Here is an 18,986-nt window from a genome sequence, read left to right as displayed (position 1 = left end):
CTGATGGCTCAATGGTAAAGAATCCACCTACAATGAAGGAGACGCAGGAGATGCGAGTTCAATCCCTGGGTCAGGAAGATTCCCTGGAGGAAGAAATGGCAACCCACTTCAGTATTCTTGTCTGTAAGACTCCATGGACAGAGGAGCCTGGCAGTCAACAGTCCATGGGGTCGGAAAGAGTCGGACACGACTGAGCACAAACATGCGATACTATCTGTACCTCAAATTTTAAATAAATTTATTGGAAAATGCCAAAGGGATTTTAAAATGATCAAGAAGGGAAATTTTACCTTTGAGAGGAAATTTTCACATCATCAAGATGAAAAATACAATTTGTCAAAGAATTTTCATATCAGGGCTTTCCAACTCAAAAATCCGGGGTTTGCAGAAGGGCTGGGATAGAACTGGTGGATGATTCTGGAGAGCCTCAGTAGTCACGCTGCCTGTCACTCACCCAGTGATGGTCAGGTTTATTTCAACAGTCACGTAAATACCACACACCTAGCTCCCATGGAGCCATTCACAGACAGGAGAGGGCATGGCAGCAGGTCTCTGCTCTCTAAAACCTACCCTACAACACACGACGGAAAATTAATAAGAAGACAGGGGCTGGGTGGTTGGGCTTTCTTGTGTACTTGACGGTCATAGTATTGGTAGAAGATGTGTATTCCGTGTGTGAAGTGTCACAGATCTTCTGTGAGTTAGAAGATTCTGGCGGCCCATCTATAATCTCGAGAGACTCTTTATCACAGTTGAGGCTGTTGGAGCAGAGGAAAAAGCAGGCATCAGCCTTTGGAATTGTGGTCCCTCCAGCAGGCAGCCTCCCCACCTGGACCAGACCCAATCACATAGCTTTGCTCACCAGACTTCTCAGGCTTGATGCCCACAGGGAAGGAGACTCACCCTTCTGGAGAGGGGCGTCACCCAGGACCCTCCCCTCACATGACTTCACATCTCCTGGGAAGCCCCACTGATGGCTCAGGGAAGCCCACCCTGGCCTTTGGGATCAGGACCCACTGGAGGGCACAGTACGGCCAACCCTGACCATTTCCTTGGACAAGCAAAGAGTCAGGGGAGGCTCAGATACGAGTGTGTAACACCACTCCTGGTTCACCCTCTGCACCTCTAGCACAGGGGGCCTAGGACCCCTCGTGGCCTCCAGGACCTGCAGAGGTGAGAGGGGCGGCCAGCTCTCCCTGCTGTGGGCAAAGTGCACACATGGGGTGTCACACTCCTGCTGAGGTCTCCGTCTCCTCCTCTTGCCCATCAGACCTGACCCCACCCTGTCTTCCTCTCTCAGCCACCAGAGTGTGTCCCACCCAGGAGGAAGACTGGAGCCTCTCTGGGTTAAAACGAGACCCAGAAGGGACATCTCACCAGGACACACGCTTGACACTCTCTAAGTTAGTTGAGCTAACTTTTAGTTAGTTAGCTGTGCCCTCCCCTGTTTAGTTAGTTTGCTCTTAGACTGATTCCTTCCTTGATGCCAAGGACAGTGAGAACAAAAATAAATCTCTGCAAAAGTGGAGAGGTCAATCAGGGGAAGTTTTCCATATAACGTATCCCTCTGACCATAATAGAAATGCGATTCAGGAAATGCCTGCCTCCTTCAGCCCTGGGGTGTGGTTTGGGGAGATGGTCTGAGCCCTGCTGTGGGGCAGACATCCTCACATGGTTGTCCTCACATGGAGCAGCTCCTCCGCCCAGTGGGAGACCTGATCTCATAGAAGGTCTGGAGGGACAGGGCCCTGAATCGCTAGAGAACATCACCTGTCTCAACCGCCACCCTGGACCGCATGTGGCCAGCCATGGAAATGTGGCTCCTGTGTTTGTATCTATGAAGACTAACCTGCTATAGAAGTGCTGTATATTATTGCTACATTGCAAATGCTTGCTGTTGCCACATCATTTCGTTCACTTTTCCCGTTATCATTCATTTACTCTTTCTTTCTTTCAATGGTTCATTCATTCATTTATTCAGTCATTAGTTAAAAAATTATTCCCTGACCCCCCCAAAGATTAATCTGCTTTCTCTAGAGCAAATTTAGACATAAGCAGGAGTGATGTTATGCTGTCAATCTGAGAGAGTCATTTCCTAGGCAGGTTGATAAGAAGTCTAGGGGTCCCCAAGGAGAGAGGGTCTGGAATTCTCAAGGAGGAAGGAAGGACAAACTTTTTTTTCCTCATGAAATTAAAAGACGCTTACTCTTTGGAAGGAAAGTTATGTCCAACCTAGATAGCATATTCAAAAGCAGAGATATTACTTTGCCAACAAAGATCCGTCTAGTAAAGGCTATGGTTTTACCAGTGGTCATGTATGGATGTGAGACTTGGACTGTGAAGAAGGCTGAGCACCGAAGAATTGATGCTTTTGAACTGTGGTGTTGGAGAAGACTCTTGAGAATCCCTTGGACTGCAAGGAGATCCAACCAGTCCATTCTGAAGGAGATCAGCCCTGGAATTTCTTTGGAAGGAATAATGCTAGAGCTGAAACTCCAGTACTTTGGCCACCTCATGCGAAGAGTTGACTCATTGGAAAAGACTCTGATGCTGGGAGGGATTGGGGGCAGGAGGAGAAGGGGACGACAGAGGATGAGATGGCTGGATGGCATCACTGACTCAATGGATGTGAGTCTGAGTGAACTCTGGGAGTTGGTGATGGACAGGGAGGCCTGGCGTGCTGCGATTCATGGGGTCGCAAAGAGTCGGACACGACTGAGCGACTGAACTGAACTGACATTCCTTAGGATTATATAACAATAATGTATCCTGCCTGAGGACAGTCTCTGGATTAAACCTTCTGGCTAATTCCATTATCTTAAAATGTAAATTATGGGTGTAGGTCTGCTGAGGTCTTTACAACCTCCAGACATTCTTTGGACTCTCTGGAGAGTATATAACTCCATTGCTAACACTAGAAAGAGTGTACTCTTTCTGCCCCCTTCTGATGTGTATGTCAGAAGCTTTCTCTATCTCCTTTATACTTTAATAAAACTTTATTACACAAAAGCTCTGAGCAATCAAGCCTCATCTCTGGCCCCAGATTGAATTCTTCTCCTCTGGGGGCCAAGAATCCTGGTGTCCTCGCATGATTCAACAACAACCTTTCAAACTCCCCCAGAGTTTTGCAGGGATTAATGGATGGGGCACAAATCCAAGAAAGATCTGCCCAGCTGTGGACAGAGTCAGAGCAGGGGTTTCAGGTGTGATGGAAAAGTTCTTCCTCCAGTGAACTTGTGAACTAGGAAATGAGGACCCTAAGCAGCAGGTGGTGAGTCTGGGAGAAGTGGAAGACGCCTTCTAGGCAGAGGGGACAGTGTGAGCAAAGGCTCAGAGCTGCCCAACAGTCTGATGGGTCCACACCTCAGTGTGTGCTGGCTCAGCTCAGAGAGGGGGCAGAGGGGAGAAGAGGTTAGAAGGGAGGGGAGATCAAGGGTCCCCTGGAGGGATCTGAAAGTCATGCAAGGAGGGTCAGCTTTATGCAGAGGGCAGAGGGCCACGCAGGGTCATCAGCAGAAGTGAGCTGGAGTCAGGATGTGTCTGAATGTGTGTGCTGGGTGGTGCAGGGGGAACGGGAAGAGGCCAAGAAAGACACCTTCCCATAAAACCACAACATCAGCAAAGAGCACTTACTGGACATAGTGTACTTCCAAAAGAATTTTGCAACCTGGGTCCATCTTGATGATCCAGAGGCATTCCGTATGCAGTCCCAGATAAGGGTAGATCACTCCATATTCCTCTTCATAAAGGTCCCCGCACAAATGTTTATCTTTAACTGAAGAGAGAATTACAGGTGCCCAGGAGCAGCACCAGGCCGGCGGGGAGGGTACCGCCCCTGGGCGCCACACCACCGTACGTGGTCCTAACTTCCCCTTCCGCCAATCACAAAGGAACCTCCAGGGTCTAAGTCTGGAGTCCCCCAAAAGTGAATCTTATCTGGTACTCTGCAGAACATAGCAAACCCACACACACGTTACTGCAATTTGTTCTGACACCTGAATATAGAAGAACTTCAAACTTGCATGATGAAACATTTTTCATCAAGTGAGGATAAAGACAGTACTTTCTTCAGGGGTGTTTATCATCAAAAGACTTCCTATTTGTAAAAAATGCTCAGCGAGTACCTGGGGCAGAAGTCACCAGGGAAATCAATCGATCATCAGTCGATCAATTATCAATGATCAGTCAGCCCTCTCATCAGGAGGAAGCCTGTCCCTCTGCCCAGAACCCCTCCTGCTGCCAGCACATCCTGTGCCTGGACACGGTGATGCTCCTCAGCCCTCCAGGCTCCGGCCATTGGAGGCAGCTCCATCATCCTGGGACACTGGTGCTGTGGAGAGGTGGTCCCACTCCTGCCCAGTGAGGTTGTGCAGGCAGGAGGGCAGGGGAGGCTTTTGGCTCTGGAGGAGGAAAAGTGGGGAGGGGAGGAGGAGCATGGTGGGGCTCATGAGAGGTCACGGGGTATGAGACCCTAAGGACTGTTAAAACCAGGGCTGAAGGTCAGCTCCGGAAATGACAAGTTCCTTGGCCTGGTTTGCCAAAATGGTAAAGTGTTTTCAGGAGAGCTATTGAAACTGCAACCCCCAAGCACTTCTCTGTGTGATGAGCAGGAAAGGATGAAATAATATCTATGCACTTACAGTGAAGCCCATCAGTTGAATCCGATGCGGCTGAAAGAAACAAGCAAAAAAACAGAAAGTCAAGATGACAAGGTGGAAGTTACGGAAGAGTCAAGCCTTTCGCATAGACAACGTGGAGAAGGGCTGAGTCTCAAGGAAGATGCAGAGCATGAGAGAGAACCCTGGCTGTCCCTGTCCCCAGGACAAACCTGGTCTCATAGGGGCAGGGCAGCATGGAGGCCTGGCCCTCCACCTTCAAGACTCCCTCATCCAGCTGCTTTCTCCTCGTCTCTCCGATTCCACCATGTCTCCTGGGATGCCCCCACTCTGGAGCCAATTAGAGGTCAGCACTCAGGGTGCTGACCCACCTGGCCTGATTTTCCCAAGAATTTCCCAGTTTGAGCACTGTAAGACCCTCTCCCGAGAAACCTCTCCAACCAGGTCACAACAAGACATTTCATCACTCTAATGAACATGAACTGTTTGGACAATTCTGTACTGAGGTCAGTGACCAATTTGAGGTTGAACAAAATGAAATCAGTTTTCCACTACAGAGAAGTGAACCATCTGAATTTATGAAGTTTCACTGTACCAGGGAACTGAGTCCAGGGCTTGGGTCAAGGGTGCTGATCCAGCCCCTCAGGCTCCACCATTGATGAGACCATGATGTGATCAATGGGCACAGACAGCGCATGAATCAGATGGCCCTGGGGCTCAGAGCGGCTCAGGTGAGAGCTGGATGGCTTTAGACAAGGCATTTACTGTCACAAACCTCAGTCCATTCAACTATAACCTGAAAATTTAATAGTAACAGCCTCCTTGGTTCCAGAGGACAGTCCACGCATACACACCTCAATGCCCATCCCAGAGAGGCTGTCCACTATGCTCCCTGCCACTGTCAACCTCCCACCACATTCATATCCTTTCCCATAGACACTGCTTTCCTCAGTAAATTGAAAACAAAAAGCGCTCTGGAAGCTATGTGACCATAGATGTCAACCAGGACACTGGGATCTGTCTCCAGCTGCCCGTCCTGAGTACCGAAGTGGCATAGGACCGGGGGCCACAAAGGAAACCTCCCCACCCTCCATGGATGGATGGGGCATCCATCACATCGGCTCTGAAAATACAGATCAAGGTTTCTCTGAAAGCAGATCTCAAAGGCAGAATCACACATCTTCCCATCGTGGACCCACACTTCTGGTGACCTCCTCTGATTTGAATCTGAGGTCCCGGCTTTGAAGCAGGGGAACAAGGAGCCCCATGTAAGAGTTCACCCCAAAACATGCTGCCTTGATCTGTTGATTTGAACTGATGGTGCTTGAGAAATGGCAGAGGCAGGAAGGCTCTGATGGACTTGTTTTTACCTATAAGCTGCCCACAAAGTGTCCCAGGAGAGAACCGCAACCCCCCAACCCCCCACCCAAGACCAGGGAGATGGGAAGTTCCTGATCACAGGAGACTGGGATAAATGCTGAGAGGGATCTGTGCTCACATGCTCTCAGCACAAGCCTGTCCTCCCCACCTGCCAACCACCCAGCTCCTAGTCATGACCACAGTTGTCTGCAGGGGAGCAGGGGATGGGGAGGGAAGCAGAGTGTGGGTTGATGAAAAGAGCAGTCTGAGAAGAAAAGGGGAGAGAAGAGGGAAGGACAGAATGAAACCCACGTAGAACAAGGAAAGAAGGAGACAGAGGCTTCCCTGAAGGCATGGCTATCCTCTTCTTTCCCTGTAGCACTGAGAATCCTCATGGGTCCCTATGTGTTTAGGACAGGCCCAGCGCCCAGCCCCCTGCAGGGCTAAGACCCCCGTCAGGAGGTCCTCAGCCCTGCTGGAGCTGCTGCTCCTGCGGGTCATTCCTGAGCTCATGTTGCTGCCACGTCTCCCTCCCTGGGGGGCAGATGCTGAGCACCCATCTGTCCTGGGATTTCTCCAGGGGCCTCTGTTTCCCCTTGGATGCCCCCTCCAATCAGGTCCAGCCTGAGTCCCACCTCCCGCACCCACACCATCACACTTCCAAGACCCATGAAAAGCTGCCCACAACTGGTTCACCTCCTCCAGGTCTGGACTGAGGACTGGCTGTCCCACCGGGCATCACAGGGGATACTGGCATAAGGCTGAGGTAGAGGGGAGGCAGGGGGCCCAGAAAACACATGTCAGAACAAGGAGGGAGAGCCCAGAAAATGTTTAAGAGTCATTATATGCTTAGCCCTGGATATGGCCATGCTGCTGAACTCTCCTTCTCCAGGCCAGGCTGAGGGTGCCATCTCCTTGGAGGAGGGCAGCTTGCAGACCCTCTTCTTGGGCAACAAGTGAACTGCACAGAATCTGTAGGTTGACCAGGAAGCAGAGAGGCCCCGGGACAAGGGGCTGGGGTCCAGGCTTTACCTGTGCTGAGCAGCAAGGCCCAAAGGATGACACTGGACAGCTTCATCTTCGCAGCCTGGCACCAGCCTCAGCAGTGAGCCTGGCCCTGGAGGCCTGGGGCTATATACACACAGCAGCTGACACCTGACCTCCTCCTCCCCTGGAGCCCAGCCCGGCAAGGCTGCAGGAGCGCCAGGTTCTTTAGGAGAAACGGGTTGCCTGCTGCTTGCCCTTGTCTTTGTCAGAGATTTTCTGTGTCCTTTCCCACCCAGACTGGGAAATGATGGCCTGTTTCTTCTCTCCCTCTCCTGTTTTTGTGGTCCTCAATGAAGGTTGGCAAATTAGCCACAGACCACCGGGATGCCCTGTTTGCAGGGCCCTCTTCCCTGGGGTTCAGCTGCAGCTTGTCCACCTCTAGTTACTTCATAAACCTCAGCACGACTTGGATGGAGAGGAACTGAGACCCAGAGAGACCAAGGGGCTTGCCCACATCCCAGGGTGCCAGTGGCTGAAGCAGGACCAGTCAGATATCTTGGCTGCCTGGTCTTAAGAGCCCTCCTGTGTCACTCAGGGCAGAGGCAGGTAAACAGCCCCCCATCTGCTCCAGGTGTGGGTCACAATTGGTGGGGGCAGCTGGAGTACATGTCAGCCTGTGTGTGGTGTGTCCACAAGGGAGAAAGGTATGCATATGTTGGCATTTATTCTATACTTATACGAAGACCCACATGGTTCAGACTAGTGAGGGTGTTACAGTTATAAGAACCCAGAAGAGCTCCTTGTTGAAAACATGCATCAGAATCTCAACACGTGGAGGATATATAAGCCAACTTTCTACCAGGTATTTATCCAAGGAAATGAAAAGATGTCCACAGAGAATGCTGTGTATGAATATTCATAGTTGCCTTATTCTATCAAAGAGTGGTAAAAACCCAAATGTGCATCCATCCATCCATCGTCGAATGCATAAATTAAACATGGTCTGTCTATACAATGGAAGTCATTCTCCCATTTAAAGGAACAGCAGGCCAATTGCCTTTCAAGGACCATTACAATTACTTTCCAACCAGGAGAACACGATGTCCATATTCCTGAAGGTAAGCAACTCTGAATTTGATTAAATTTTTCAGAATTCCTTGGAGATTAGAAACGCTCATAAATCAACTTTTAAAATGTGCATTTCTCCAAATTTCAGTAATTTGGTCTCTTTTCCATGTGTCTAGCTCAGCGCTAGGCCTCTGGTGAAATGCCTGTTCATGCATATCTTTGGGCCAGTTTCTATTAGTATTTCATCACTCACTTTTCCTTATGGGTTGTAGAAACTGCCTGTTCTAAGTCTTATCTTTCTTTACAGAAGCCCTAATGGGTTCACAGTGGGAGAAACATTCCACCTCAAGCAGAGCCCAGGGAAGCTGCCTGAGCCATCTGGTCACTCAAGCTCTCCTGAGGAGGAGGCTGATTAGACAGGGTCTCCCTCTCAGAAAACAATACTGGTTCTGCGCCGGTGGTTAAGCTCCCTGGTTGTGACTATGATAACAGGCAATAATTCCTCACAGTTCCCCTTCCATCTAGAATCTCTCTTTCCTCATCATTTCCAGGTTCCTTTCACACTCTCCTACACACAGAATGCTTCCTGGCCCTGGTCTGTGGTGAGGCCAAGGAGCTGCCCATGGATGGAAGTGCCTGGATGGAGGGAATGCGGGAACCATGGAAGGAAGGCAGGTCCTCATCTTACCTCCCAGCCCAAGCAGCCTGTCTTCATCCTACGTCATCCCACATCAGGCCCGCTGTCCTCCCCTGCAGTGTCCATGCTGTGCTGTGGCTGCCTGGGGGGAAAAACCAGTCCCTTTTCTAGGGGCACTCAGGAATCAAAGTCTCAGGTTCCTAAATTCACAAGAGCCTCTGGAGAAAATTTATGGGGTAACAGCAGCTTTTGAGGACTTCTGTCCCTCAGATGGTTGTCCCAAACTTCATACCTGGTTTCTGAGGTTCCTAAACAGGCCTGGTCTCCTTGCTTCTAGCCCCTTCCCTGTGGACTGCTCCCTGGCACACCTCTCCTCTCCTCTCCTCTCCATGAGATGCACTGGGTGTCTGCACCTGGCTCAAAGACCCCCTAAGTACCTCCTGCTCCATCAGAGCTTTCCAGCTGCTCTCTTTCTAGATCATCCCATGGGTAGGCATCATCTCCTTCTCAGTGACCACGGTTTTATTCTCAGGGAGGAGCTGAAGGGTCTGCTGGGCATTTAGTAAGCTGCCTTCCCAGAACCGCAGGTTTATTCAGCGTCTGTTCCCCTTGCATGTGTCACAGGCCTTGGGAGAAGCTGACCCCAGACCCAGCTCCAAGGACTGGCCTCAGTGGTGAAGGAGGTGGTGTGAGTGTCCCCAGGAAGCTCCCCGTCCTGGCGATGGTGCAAGAATGAGCAAGCATGTCCCCAGGTGAAGGGACAGGGGAGGTCTGGCTGCAGGGGAGGTGGGAGAGGTCTGCTCCACGTCCTCCCCACTGAGGGTGAGGCCAAGTCACAAGGGAGGCAGAGCAAGAGGATGGTGGGCCGCCAGTCCAGAGCCGCTGGGCAAGCTCGCCCCAAAGCCCCTCCCTTCCAGCTCCAGGGGGCACTGCCCGTCTTTGTGGTTGAAGGCGTTTGGGATGGCATGTCAGTCTTTTGAAGGAGGAAATATCCTCACCCCTTCAAGGTGCCATGAATCCCAGAACAAAAAGTGTTCCTAAAATTTCTTAGAGAGTCTTAAAAAAAGAAATACATTCTATCCCCTTTTTGAATCCCCAAGCTGGCAAACCTGCTCCAGCTCTGTTTTTGTGCGTGTGTTTGTGTGGAGTAAAAACAAAAATTTCAAATCCTGCAACAGAAAATTGACCAAGGGTGATGCCAGCCATTCCGTATTGCTCCTAATGTAATGGAATTCCTTCCAAAGACTCCTCAGTAAAGAAGCCGTCTTGCTAGGTGGTTTTCATAGCTGCATTTTATGATGTTAAGCTTGTACCCGTCAGTGAGTGGTTTCTAAGAGTTTTATTTGACATCATTAATAGTTACAGAATTTTGTTTCATTTGTTTTGAATCTATTGATGTGTCATTGTAGATTTTATGTTTATTCTGTTAACGTGACAAGTTCCTCTAAATAGGTTTTTGGTGTCTCGTTGTACTCCTGGAATAAATCCTTATGCTTTACAAATATTATCACACTACTATGTTCAGTTTCTAAAACTGTATTCTATTTCATTTTTTGTTCTTATATTGACATCTATGTTCTTGAATTAGATTGCATGACATTTTCTTTCCTGTACTGTTCTTTCCCATTACATGTATCAGATTATATTTACATCAGATTGTTCTAAATTTATAAAATGAGCTGGGTACCCTTTTCACTTCCTCAAGATATCTTGGAAAAGTTAAAGGTCATCGAAACAGTGATTTTCATTGTTAAACTCTCTGGAACTATCAACTTTCTGAAAAGAAATCTTCCCATTATTAATTCCATTTTTTTTAAATTATGAAAGCATGATAACATATTTACAGGAGATTTGGAAAAGGTAGAACAAAGTTTTATGTAGGTTATGTTCAGCTCAGCCTAGAATGGAAGAAATATGATTCCCAAATTAACCTGTGTGAAGACTGGCTGGAAAGAAATGCAGTACGTTACAGGATCATTGAAAATGCATGTGTGAACCTATACTCATTCACTCATTCATTCATTTAAGAATTGCAACTTGGACATTGGAGTCACACAGTGGTAGAGCCACACAACTAATAAACAAATGATAAGTTAAATGACCCAGGGATTTACACAAGGTAAGTGAGGGGGGAAAGGAGCGAGATCCCTGCACCTAAGAGGTGTCAGGAAGATGATAAGGTAACGTTAGCCCTCAGTCTGAACCATGGTATCCTATATGGGGGTTGGGGGAGGGGGAGGTTCTGGCAGAGGGCGTGTGAGTCAAAAGGTTTGGACAGATGCGATCCTGGCAGATGAGATCGTGTGACAAAGACATGGAGTTGCCCCAAATTCTTCAGTTTCGAAAACTCAGTGTGTCATGGTCCAGCATTGAGAGGAACACAGGGGAGAAGAGGTTAGAAGGGAAGGAAGGTCAGAAGAGGAAAGATTTTGGAAAACTAGGCTAAGGTGGCTAAACTTTATCCTGAAGACAGAGACCCATGGATGGGTTTTCAACAGGAAGTGCAAATGGAATCAGATGTGTTTAGATGCGTGTGCTGGATGGTGAACTGGAAGAGACCAGGGTGGGATCTTTCCTAAAATCCACAACATCAGCAAAGAAACCCCACGTCCAGGGAACTCACTTGAGGAAGGAAGACTCCAACATGGCTTTCTGAGCTGGTCTCATCAGGATGGTCCAGAGAGACGAGTGGTGCTCTCAGGGGAGTTGATGACCCTGCCCAAGTCTGGGAAGAGACTCTACATCCCCAACTCTCCAAAGAGAACAAAGTAACACAGAGGAGGATGCAGGTGTGCCCTCGTGTGTGGGGTTTGTGTCACGCAGGCAGATATTGTGCTTCTTGGTCCTCCTAACATCCTGGCCTCTGGTAAAATGCAGCATCAAAACCTGAATCTGGGAATATTACTAAGCCATAAAAAAGCACAAATTTGAGTCAGTTCTAGTGAGGTGGATGACCCTAGAGCCTGTTAGAGAGAGTGAAGAAAGTCAGAAAGAGAAAAATAAATATTGTATATTAGCACATATATATGGGATTTAGCTTCCAAGGTCAGACAAGATTGGCCAAGTACAGGATGTCATGGGCATATCAAACCCATCAATCCTAAAGAAAATCAGTCCTGGATGTTCACTGGAAGGACTGATGCTGAAGCTCCAATACTTTGGCCACCAGATGTGAAGAACTGACTAGTTGGAAAGGACTCTGGTGCTGGGAAAGATTGAAGGCAGGAGAAGGGAACAACAGAGGGTGAGATGGTTGGATGGCATCACCAACTCAATGGATAAGAGTTTGAACAAGCTCTGGGAATTGGTGATAGGGAAGCCTGGAGTGCTGCAGTCCATGGAGTCGCAGAATTGGATATGACTGAGTGACTCAACTGAAACTGATGGGATTTGGGGCTTGAGTTCACATGGTAAAGAATCTGCCTGCTAATGCAGGAGACCTGGGTTTGATCCCTGGGTCTGGAAGATCCCCTGGAGAAGGGAATGGCAACCCACTCTAGTATTCTTGCCTGAAAAATTCCATGGACAGAGGAGTCTGGCAGCCTACAGTCTATGGGTTTGCAAAGAGTTGGACATGCTTCAGCCACTAACACTTTACTTATGGGATCTAGAAAAATGGTATAGATGAACCTAATGGAGATGCAGATATAGAGACTGGACCTGTGGACACAGTAGTACAGGGAGAGAGTGGGACGAATGGAGAAAGTAGCATCAACATATATACACTAACATGTGTAAAATGAGTAGCTGGAGAGAAGCTGCTCTATAACACGGGGAGCCCAGTCTGGTGCTCTGTGAGGACCTAGAGGGGTAGGATGGAGGCAGGGAGGGAGGCTCACGAAGGAGGAGATGTATGTAAAATTACGGCTGATTCATGCTGTTGTATGGCAGAAACCAGCACAACATCGTGAAAATTAAAAACCAACAAACCAACCAACCAACAAAAACCCCTGAATCTGATGATCCCACAAAAAAAAAACATGTTTTTCTCTTTGCAGATCTTTTTAAGACACCCGAATGTAGTGCTAGTTGGCCAGTGGGCTTTAGAAGAAATTTAATGTATCACCATCAAATATACTTTATCATCAACCACATTGTCAGAAAGTTTAGCAGAAAGATGCTCCAATGTCTCTACTCTGTCTTAGAGGTTTATCTTGGGCGCAAGAGGGAAATAGTAAATAGGCAAAGTAACTATCCGAAGACAGGCCTCAAAAAATAAAAACCTCTATGATTTTAAAGAACTTCAGAAGAGGTTCCTCTCATTCTCACTGATGTCTGATTCTCTAACCTGTGACATGAGGACATTTAGAGTAAAAGAACAAATCCAGACCAGGTAAAGAGACTTTATTCAAAATGATTATAATGACAAGTGGAATGATCCAACAACAAGACTGGCAAGTATTGAAAACTCAGGAGTGAGGAGTCTTTCTTTGCAGGGAAGAGACAGAAGGCTGGAAAGCATGGAGGAGACCGGATGGGACGAGCAGGTGTGACAGACAGGTGACCAGGATGTGTCTCTCCTCGTGGTCAGCTGATTCCAGAAGAGTCTTCCAGGAAGATTGTTTTCATCTGCAACACTTGTCCACTCTTAGGTGTGAGCACGATCACTAAGCTGTGGATGGAGAACTCAACTAGAGTTTGGTTAAGTCAGTTACACAGGGGCTTCCCTCATAGCTCAGTTGGTAAAGAATCCGCCTGCAATGCAGGAGACCCTGGTTCAATACCTGGGTTGGGAAGATACCTTGGAGAAGGGATAGGCTACCCACTCCAGTATTTGTGGGCTTCCCTTTTGGCTTGGGGAGCTTCCCTAGTGGCTTAGATGGTAAAAGCATCTGCCATGATGTGGGAGACCTGGGTTCAATCCCTGCGTCAGGAAGATCCTCTGGAGAAGGGAATGACAACACACTCCAGTATTCTTGCTTGGAAAATTCCATGGATGGAGAAACCTTATAGGCTACAATCCATGGGGTCACAAGAGTCAGACACGACTGAGTGATTTCACTTTCACTTTCTTGCCCTTGTGGCTCAGCTGGTAAAGAATCAGCCTGCAATGCAGGAGACCTGGGTTCGATGCCTGGGTTAGGAAGATACCCTAGAGAAGGAAAAGGCTACCCACTCCAGTATTCTGGCCTGGAGAATTCAATGGACTGTATAGTCCATGGGGTCGCAAAGAGTTGGATACCACTGAGTGACTTTCACTTCACTTCAATTAAACAAGCATTTTCTTCCCATTGATAAGTGGGGGAAAAGTTTAGCTGATCATTAATGAGAAAAAAGAAACAGTTTTGAGAAACTGTGTCTGATTTGCCCTAGGTGACACATGTATATATTTGTACGCACAAATATTTGGTGAACAGAATATACATTTTGTGTAGTAAATGGCGAATATACATCCTGCTATATCTATATCCTAAGATATATATGTGCGTTATATCTATATATCTCGCAAATATATACATTTTATATAGTATACTATGTGTAGTACACATTTTAAATGTACACACTAGAAATGCTTAAGGTTATAAGATCCAGAAAGGGAAATTTTCTATTTGGGAGGAATATGGGACATAATCAAAGGGAAGAGTAAAATTTGAAAAGAATTTTCATATGGATCTTTCCAATTCCAGTATCTCAGATGCAGAATGTTGAGAATGAGCGGGTGGATGTCTCTGGAGAGACTCACTGGGTCATCCTGACTCTTGCTCACCCAGTGATGATCATGCAGAACTTAGACTCGACCTTACTTCCGCAGTCATGTAACAGCCACATGCCCAAGTGGCCACAGAGCCACGCACGGACAGGAGAGGGCACGTCAGCAGACACCTGTCCATCTCACCTACCTGATGGATGCCCGTAGTAAGATATATCAAAAGAAGATGCTGGCTGGTTGGAACTTCTGTAGTACTTCACGGTCATGACATTGGAAGAAGATCGAAACGCCAGGTGTCCCCCTGAACAGAACTTCCCAAATGTGGTACTGTCTGGCAGCCCGTCTACGATTTCCACATACTCTTCATTACAGTTGAGGCTGTTGGAACAGAGGGAAGGGCAGGCATCAGCCTTGGGAATTGTGGTCCCTCTGGCAGGCAGCCTCTCCTGTCTAGACCCCACACAATCACACTGCTTTGTGCACCAGACTTCCCAGGCTGGTGCCCATGGGGAAGGAGACTCATCCTTTAGGAGTGGGTGGTGGTCACCCAGGACCCTCGCCCCCACAGGGGCTGCAGGTGACTCCTTGCCTCCTGGGCAACCCCACTGATGGGGCTCAGGGAAGCCCACCCAGGACTCTGGGATCAGGAGCCATGGGAGGGCACAGTACAGCCAACCCTGAGGACCGTTTCCTTGGGCAACAAGCACGGAGTCAGGTGAGGCCCAGACAGGCGTGTGTGATGCCACTCCTGCTTCACCCTCTGCACCCCTAGCACAGGGGGCCCAGCACCCCCTCTTGGCCTCCAGGATCTACAGAGATGAGAGGGGCGTCCAGCTCTCCCTGCTGTGGGCAAAGTGCACCCAGGGTTGTCACACTCCTGCTGAGGTCTCCGTCTCCTCCTCCTGCCCATAAGATCTGACCCCACCCTGTCTTCCTCTCTCAGCCACCAGCGTGTGTCCCACTCAGGAGCGAGGTTGGAGCCTCTCTGGGCTAAAACGAGACACGGAAGGGACATCTCACCAGGACACACACTCAGCTCGCTCTATACTAGCTCGCTCTTGGACGGACTGATTCCTTCCTAGTCCCATATCCAAAACTGGTCTTGGAGAGTGTCAAAGAGACAACAATGAAAACTTTTAGAATAATCTATCCCTCTGATCCTAACAGAAATGGTGATGTAGGAAATGCCTGCCTCCTTCAGCCCTGGCGTGTGGTTTTGGAAGATGGTCTGAGCCCTGCTATGAGGCAGGCATCTCCAGGTTGTCCTCCTCACATGGAGCAGCTTCTCCGCCTAGTAGGAGACCTGACCTCACAGAAGGACATGGCCCTCAGCTATAAGATGATAGAACTAATCTCAGCCTCCCCTGACAGTGACCTTTATTCCACAAATAATGAAAATGTCACTTCCAGGTTAAAATATATGAAGAATAACCTGCTACAGAAATGCTGTAACTATTGTTACTTTGGAAATACCTTCTGGAGCGTTATAAATTCCTTCATACTTTCAAACATTTATTAGATCTTTCATTCAGTTATTCACTCCTAAGTAAAACAAGCAAACAAGCGATAGACATGCATCCTGGGAGAGACAAACTCAGACATCAGCAGGAGTGATGTTATGCTGTCAGTCCCCCAGAGTTTTGCACGGATTAATGGATGGGGCACAAATCCAAGAAAGATCTGCCGAGCTGTGGACAGAGTCAGAGCAAGGGTTTCCGGTGTGATGGAAAAGTTCTTCCTCCAGTGAACTCGTGAACTAGGAAATGAGGACCCTAAGCAGCAGGTGGTGAGTCTGGGAGAGGTGGAAGGTGCCTTCCAGGCAGAGGGGACAGTGTGAGCAAAGGCTCAGAGCTGCCCAGCAGTCTGGTGGGTCCACAGCTCAGTGTGTGCTGGCTCAGCTCAGAGAAGGGGCAGAGAGGAGAAAGGGTTAGAAGGGAGGGGAGATCGGGGTCCCCTGGAGGGATCTGAAAGCCATGCAAGGAGGGTCAGCTTTATGCAGAGGGCAGGGGGCCATGCAGGGTCATCAGCAGGAGTGAGCTGGGGTCAGGATGTGTCTGAATGTGTGTGCTGGGTGGTGCAGGGGAAACAGAAAGGGGCAAAGAGGGACACCTTCCCATAAAACCACACCATCAGCAAACAACACTCAACTGAGCACTGACCTGAGATATGGAATTGTCAGTACAATTGTATAACCTCTCTCCAAGAGGATGGTCCAGGTACACTTTGGCTCCCATGAGGAATAGCTGGAGATCCACCCAGAGAAGTTTCTGCGGACACCCCCACATTTTCTAGCCTCTACAACAGAAGGCAGGTTTCTGGGTGCCCAGAGGCTGTGACAAGCCCTGGGTTGGAGGCGGGGGTTGCTGTGCCGTTCCTGTGGCCACACCATCATTAAACCTTGTGATTTCCGGATTCCAGAAATCACAGATCAACATCAATGATCCAAGTCTAATGACCTCCAAAAGAGTGATTTTGATGTTTTACTCTTTTAAACATTATAAAGGGAGCCATACCCATCACTGAAATTTGTTTTGACCCCTGAAAACAGATATATTTAATCCCTCTTCAGCAAATAAATCTTTATCATCAGCAGCATGGCCAGACTGGAAGTCAAAAGGTGCACACAACCCCCTCCTTCTGCGTCCTGTGTGTCTCTTCCCAGTGAAGCCTGAGAAATAGCAAAGGAACAGCCTGAGGAGTCAGACCCCTCAGAGCCATGAAAACGCACTCACTGTGCAGACCTGCAGGGAGCACTGGGACCCACTCAGTGACACCCAGGCTCCACATCTGTATGTGAGGATAAAAGGGGCATTTTCCTTCGGGCATTTGGATCTAATGAGCTCCTGGTTGGAAGGTGCTCAGCCAGTGCCTGGGCCTGGAAACCTCTAGAGCACACAGCCCATCTCTGGTCAGCTGCACCCTCTGACCCGGTCCATCACGATATCCTCACTCCCTCTCCTTGTGAAGCTCTCATCTCTCACCCTGAAGACGGCGATGTCCCCTGTCCATTACGAGGCGGCTCCATCCCCCTCGGCCACCTGCTGCATGGAGATGTGGCCCCTTCCTCCTCCCCCCCACCCCAGGGAGGCTTCTCCTGAGTTTGGAAGACTGCAGGTGGGGTGGAGAGAAGGAATGAGGCAGAAGGGGGTGTCCTGAGAGGTCTGGAGAGACTGGAGTTAGAGATTGTGGTGACGGAGCCAGGCTGTGAAGTACAGAAAGCTATGTTCTTTTGGTAACGGGTACGTACATCTCCCCCGTAGAGAAGCCACTTGCACCTCAACTTTAAGGCTCATCTCTACGTGATGAGGGCAAGTGGTGAAATCACATCGTCTACACTTAGCTTCATCTGATTCTGTTGAAACCAGTGTGGCTGAAAGGTAGCAAAACAGAAAACATCGTGAAAATGAGAGGTTACAGAGGGGTCAGGGTAAGAGAATGGAAAACGCACAACCCTGTGAAGACGAGCCGTGTGCCCAGGGATGGCCGTGAGAGGAGAGAAACGCTTCGCTGTCCTCCACCCTGGGGACCGTCCTGGTCACACATGGGAAGGGCAGAGGGAGGGCCTTCAAAGCCTAGCCCATTCAGCTTGATGTCTTTGTTTTCCCCAGATCTACTCAGTTTAGGGCCAATGTTCCCTCTCTGCAGCCAGAGTTGGAAGAGTCAGCCCCCGGGAAGGTGACCACCTTGTCCCTTTAGCCTAGGGTTATCCAGGTCTCAGCACTGAACTACCTTCTCCCAGAAAATATCTCAGTCCCAGCCAAACTAAGAGAGTAGTTCACCCAACTAGGACATAAACGTTTCCTGTTAATCCTTTGGTGGTGAATTTGATGTTGTGGTGAACACATTGAGTAAAATTTTCAGTTAAGGAGAAGTGAACCATCTTAATTTGTAGAAGCTTCACTGTATCAGGGACCTGAGTTAGGTGCATGGATCAAGGGCCCTGCTTTCAATCATGTGGCCTCCCAGGGTGGACCTGCACTGTGGCTTATCTTCACGATACAACGATCAGGCGTAGCAAAGCTTAAGAATATCTGGTTCTTGGCCCTGGGTCACAGCCCTGTGTGGATGAGAGATGCATGGCTTTGGAAAACTTATTTTCTCTCCTTTAGCCTCAATCCATTCATCTCTAAAATGGAAATTGAGCAGTAAGAGCCTCCTTGGTTCCAGAGGACAGTCCACACATGCATAGCTCAGTGCCCAGCCCAGGGATGCTCCCCACTAGGGAACCTGCCACTCATTCATTTCCTTTCCCATAGAAACTGCTTTCCTTAGTAAATAAAAATCAACAAGTCCTCCTGAAACTATTTGACCATAAATGTCAACCAGGACACTGGAGTCCATCTCCACCTACCCTTCCTGAGTCCTGAAGTGTCATTGGACTGGGGACACGGTTATTTTCAAATTTCTTTTGATATTGATTTCTAACATAATTCCACAGTGATAAGAGAACAGACTATGATTTCAATATCTTTAGACCATGAAATTTTTGTACCTTGTCTTATGTCCCTGGATATGTTCCAGTGTCTCCTAGTTTATAGTCTATAGGAACCTGAATAGAATTGGTATCTTACTGTTGTGTGAAAACTGTATAAATCTTAATTATGTTGAATTGGTTCACAGGGCTTCTCAGGTCTGTTATATTCTTTTACTTCTCTGTATATTCATTCTA

General features: G+C 48.5%; 1 protein-coding gene across 1 annotated transcript; it reads right to left on the bottom strand.

Annotated features, from left to right (window-relative positions):
- Positions 1-571: 571 nt before the first annotated feature.
- On the bottom strand, positions 572-7,175 carry LOC112577723 (spermadhesin Z13-like). Its single transcript, XM_025273926.3, has 4 exons — positions 7,008-7,175; positions 4,641-4,670; positions 3,634-3,775; positions 572-758 (listed from the first exon to the last, which is right to left on the bottom strand). Exons 1-4 carry the CDS (start codon positions 7,051-7,053, stop codon positions 572-574), a joined length of 405 nt encoding a protein of 134 aa, XP_025129711.2. The 5' UTR covers positions 7,054-7,175.
- Positions 7,176-18,986: the final 11,811 nt, after the last annotated feature.

The sequence above is a fragment of the Bubalus bubalis genome, chromosome 23, assembly GCF_019923935.1.
Source record: "Bubalus bubalis isolate 160015118507 breed Murrah chromosome 23, NDDB_SH_1, whole genome shotgun sequence".
Classification (NCBI taxonomy): domain Eukaryota; kingdom Metazoa; phylum Chordata; class Mammalia; order Artiodactyla; family Bovidae; genus Bubalus; species Bubalus bubalis.
The sequence above is the reverse complement of the archived record's forward strand: the minus strand, read 5'-3'. Positions and strand labels throughout refer to the sequence as shown.

Bases quoted from the DNA above. Each gene is read 5' to 3' on its own strand.
- LOC112577723 (XM_025273926.3), bottom strand. From the start codon at position 7,053: ATGAAGCTGTCCAGTGTCATCCTTTGGGCCTTGCTGCTCAGCACAG. The intron at 3,776-4,640 runs GTAAGTGCATAG...TTCTCTCTTCAG, and splicing joins TTCAACTGATGGGCTTCACT to TTAAAGATAAACATTTGTGC. The intron at 759-3,633 runs GTAAGTGCTCTT...CTGCTCCAACAG, and splicing joins TTGGAAGTACACTATGTCCA to CCTCAACTGTGATAAAGAGT.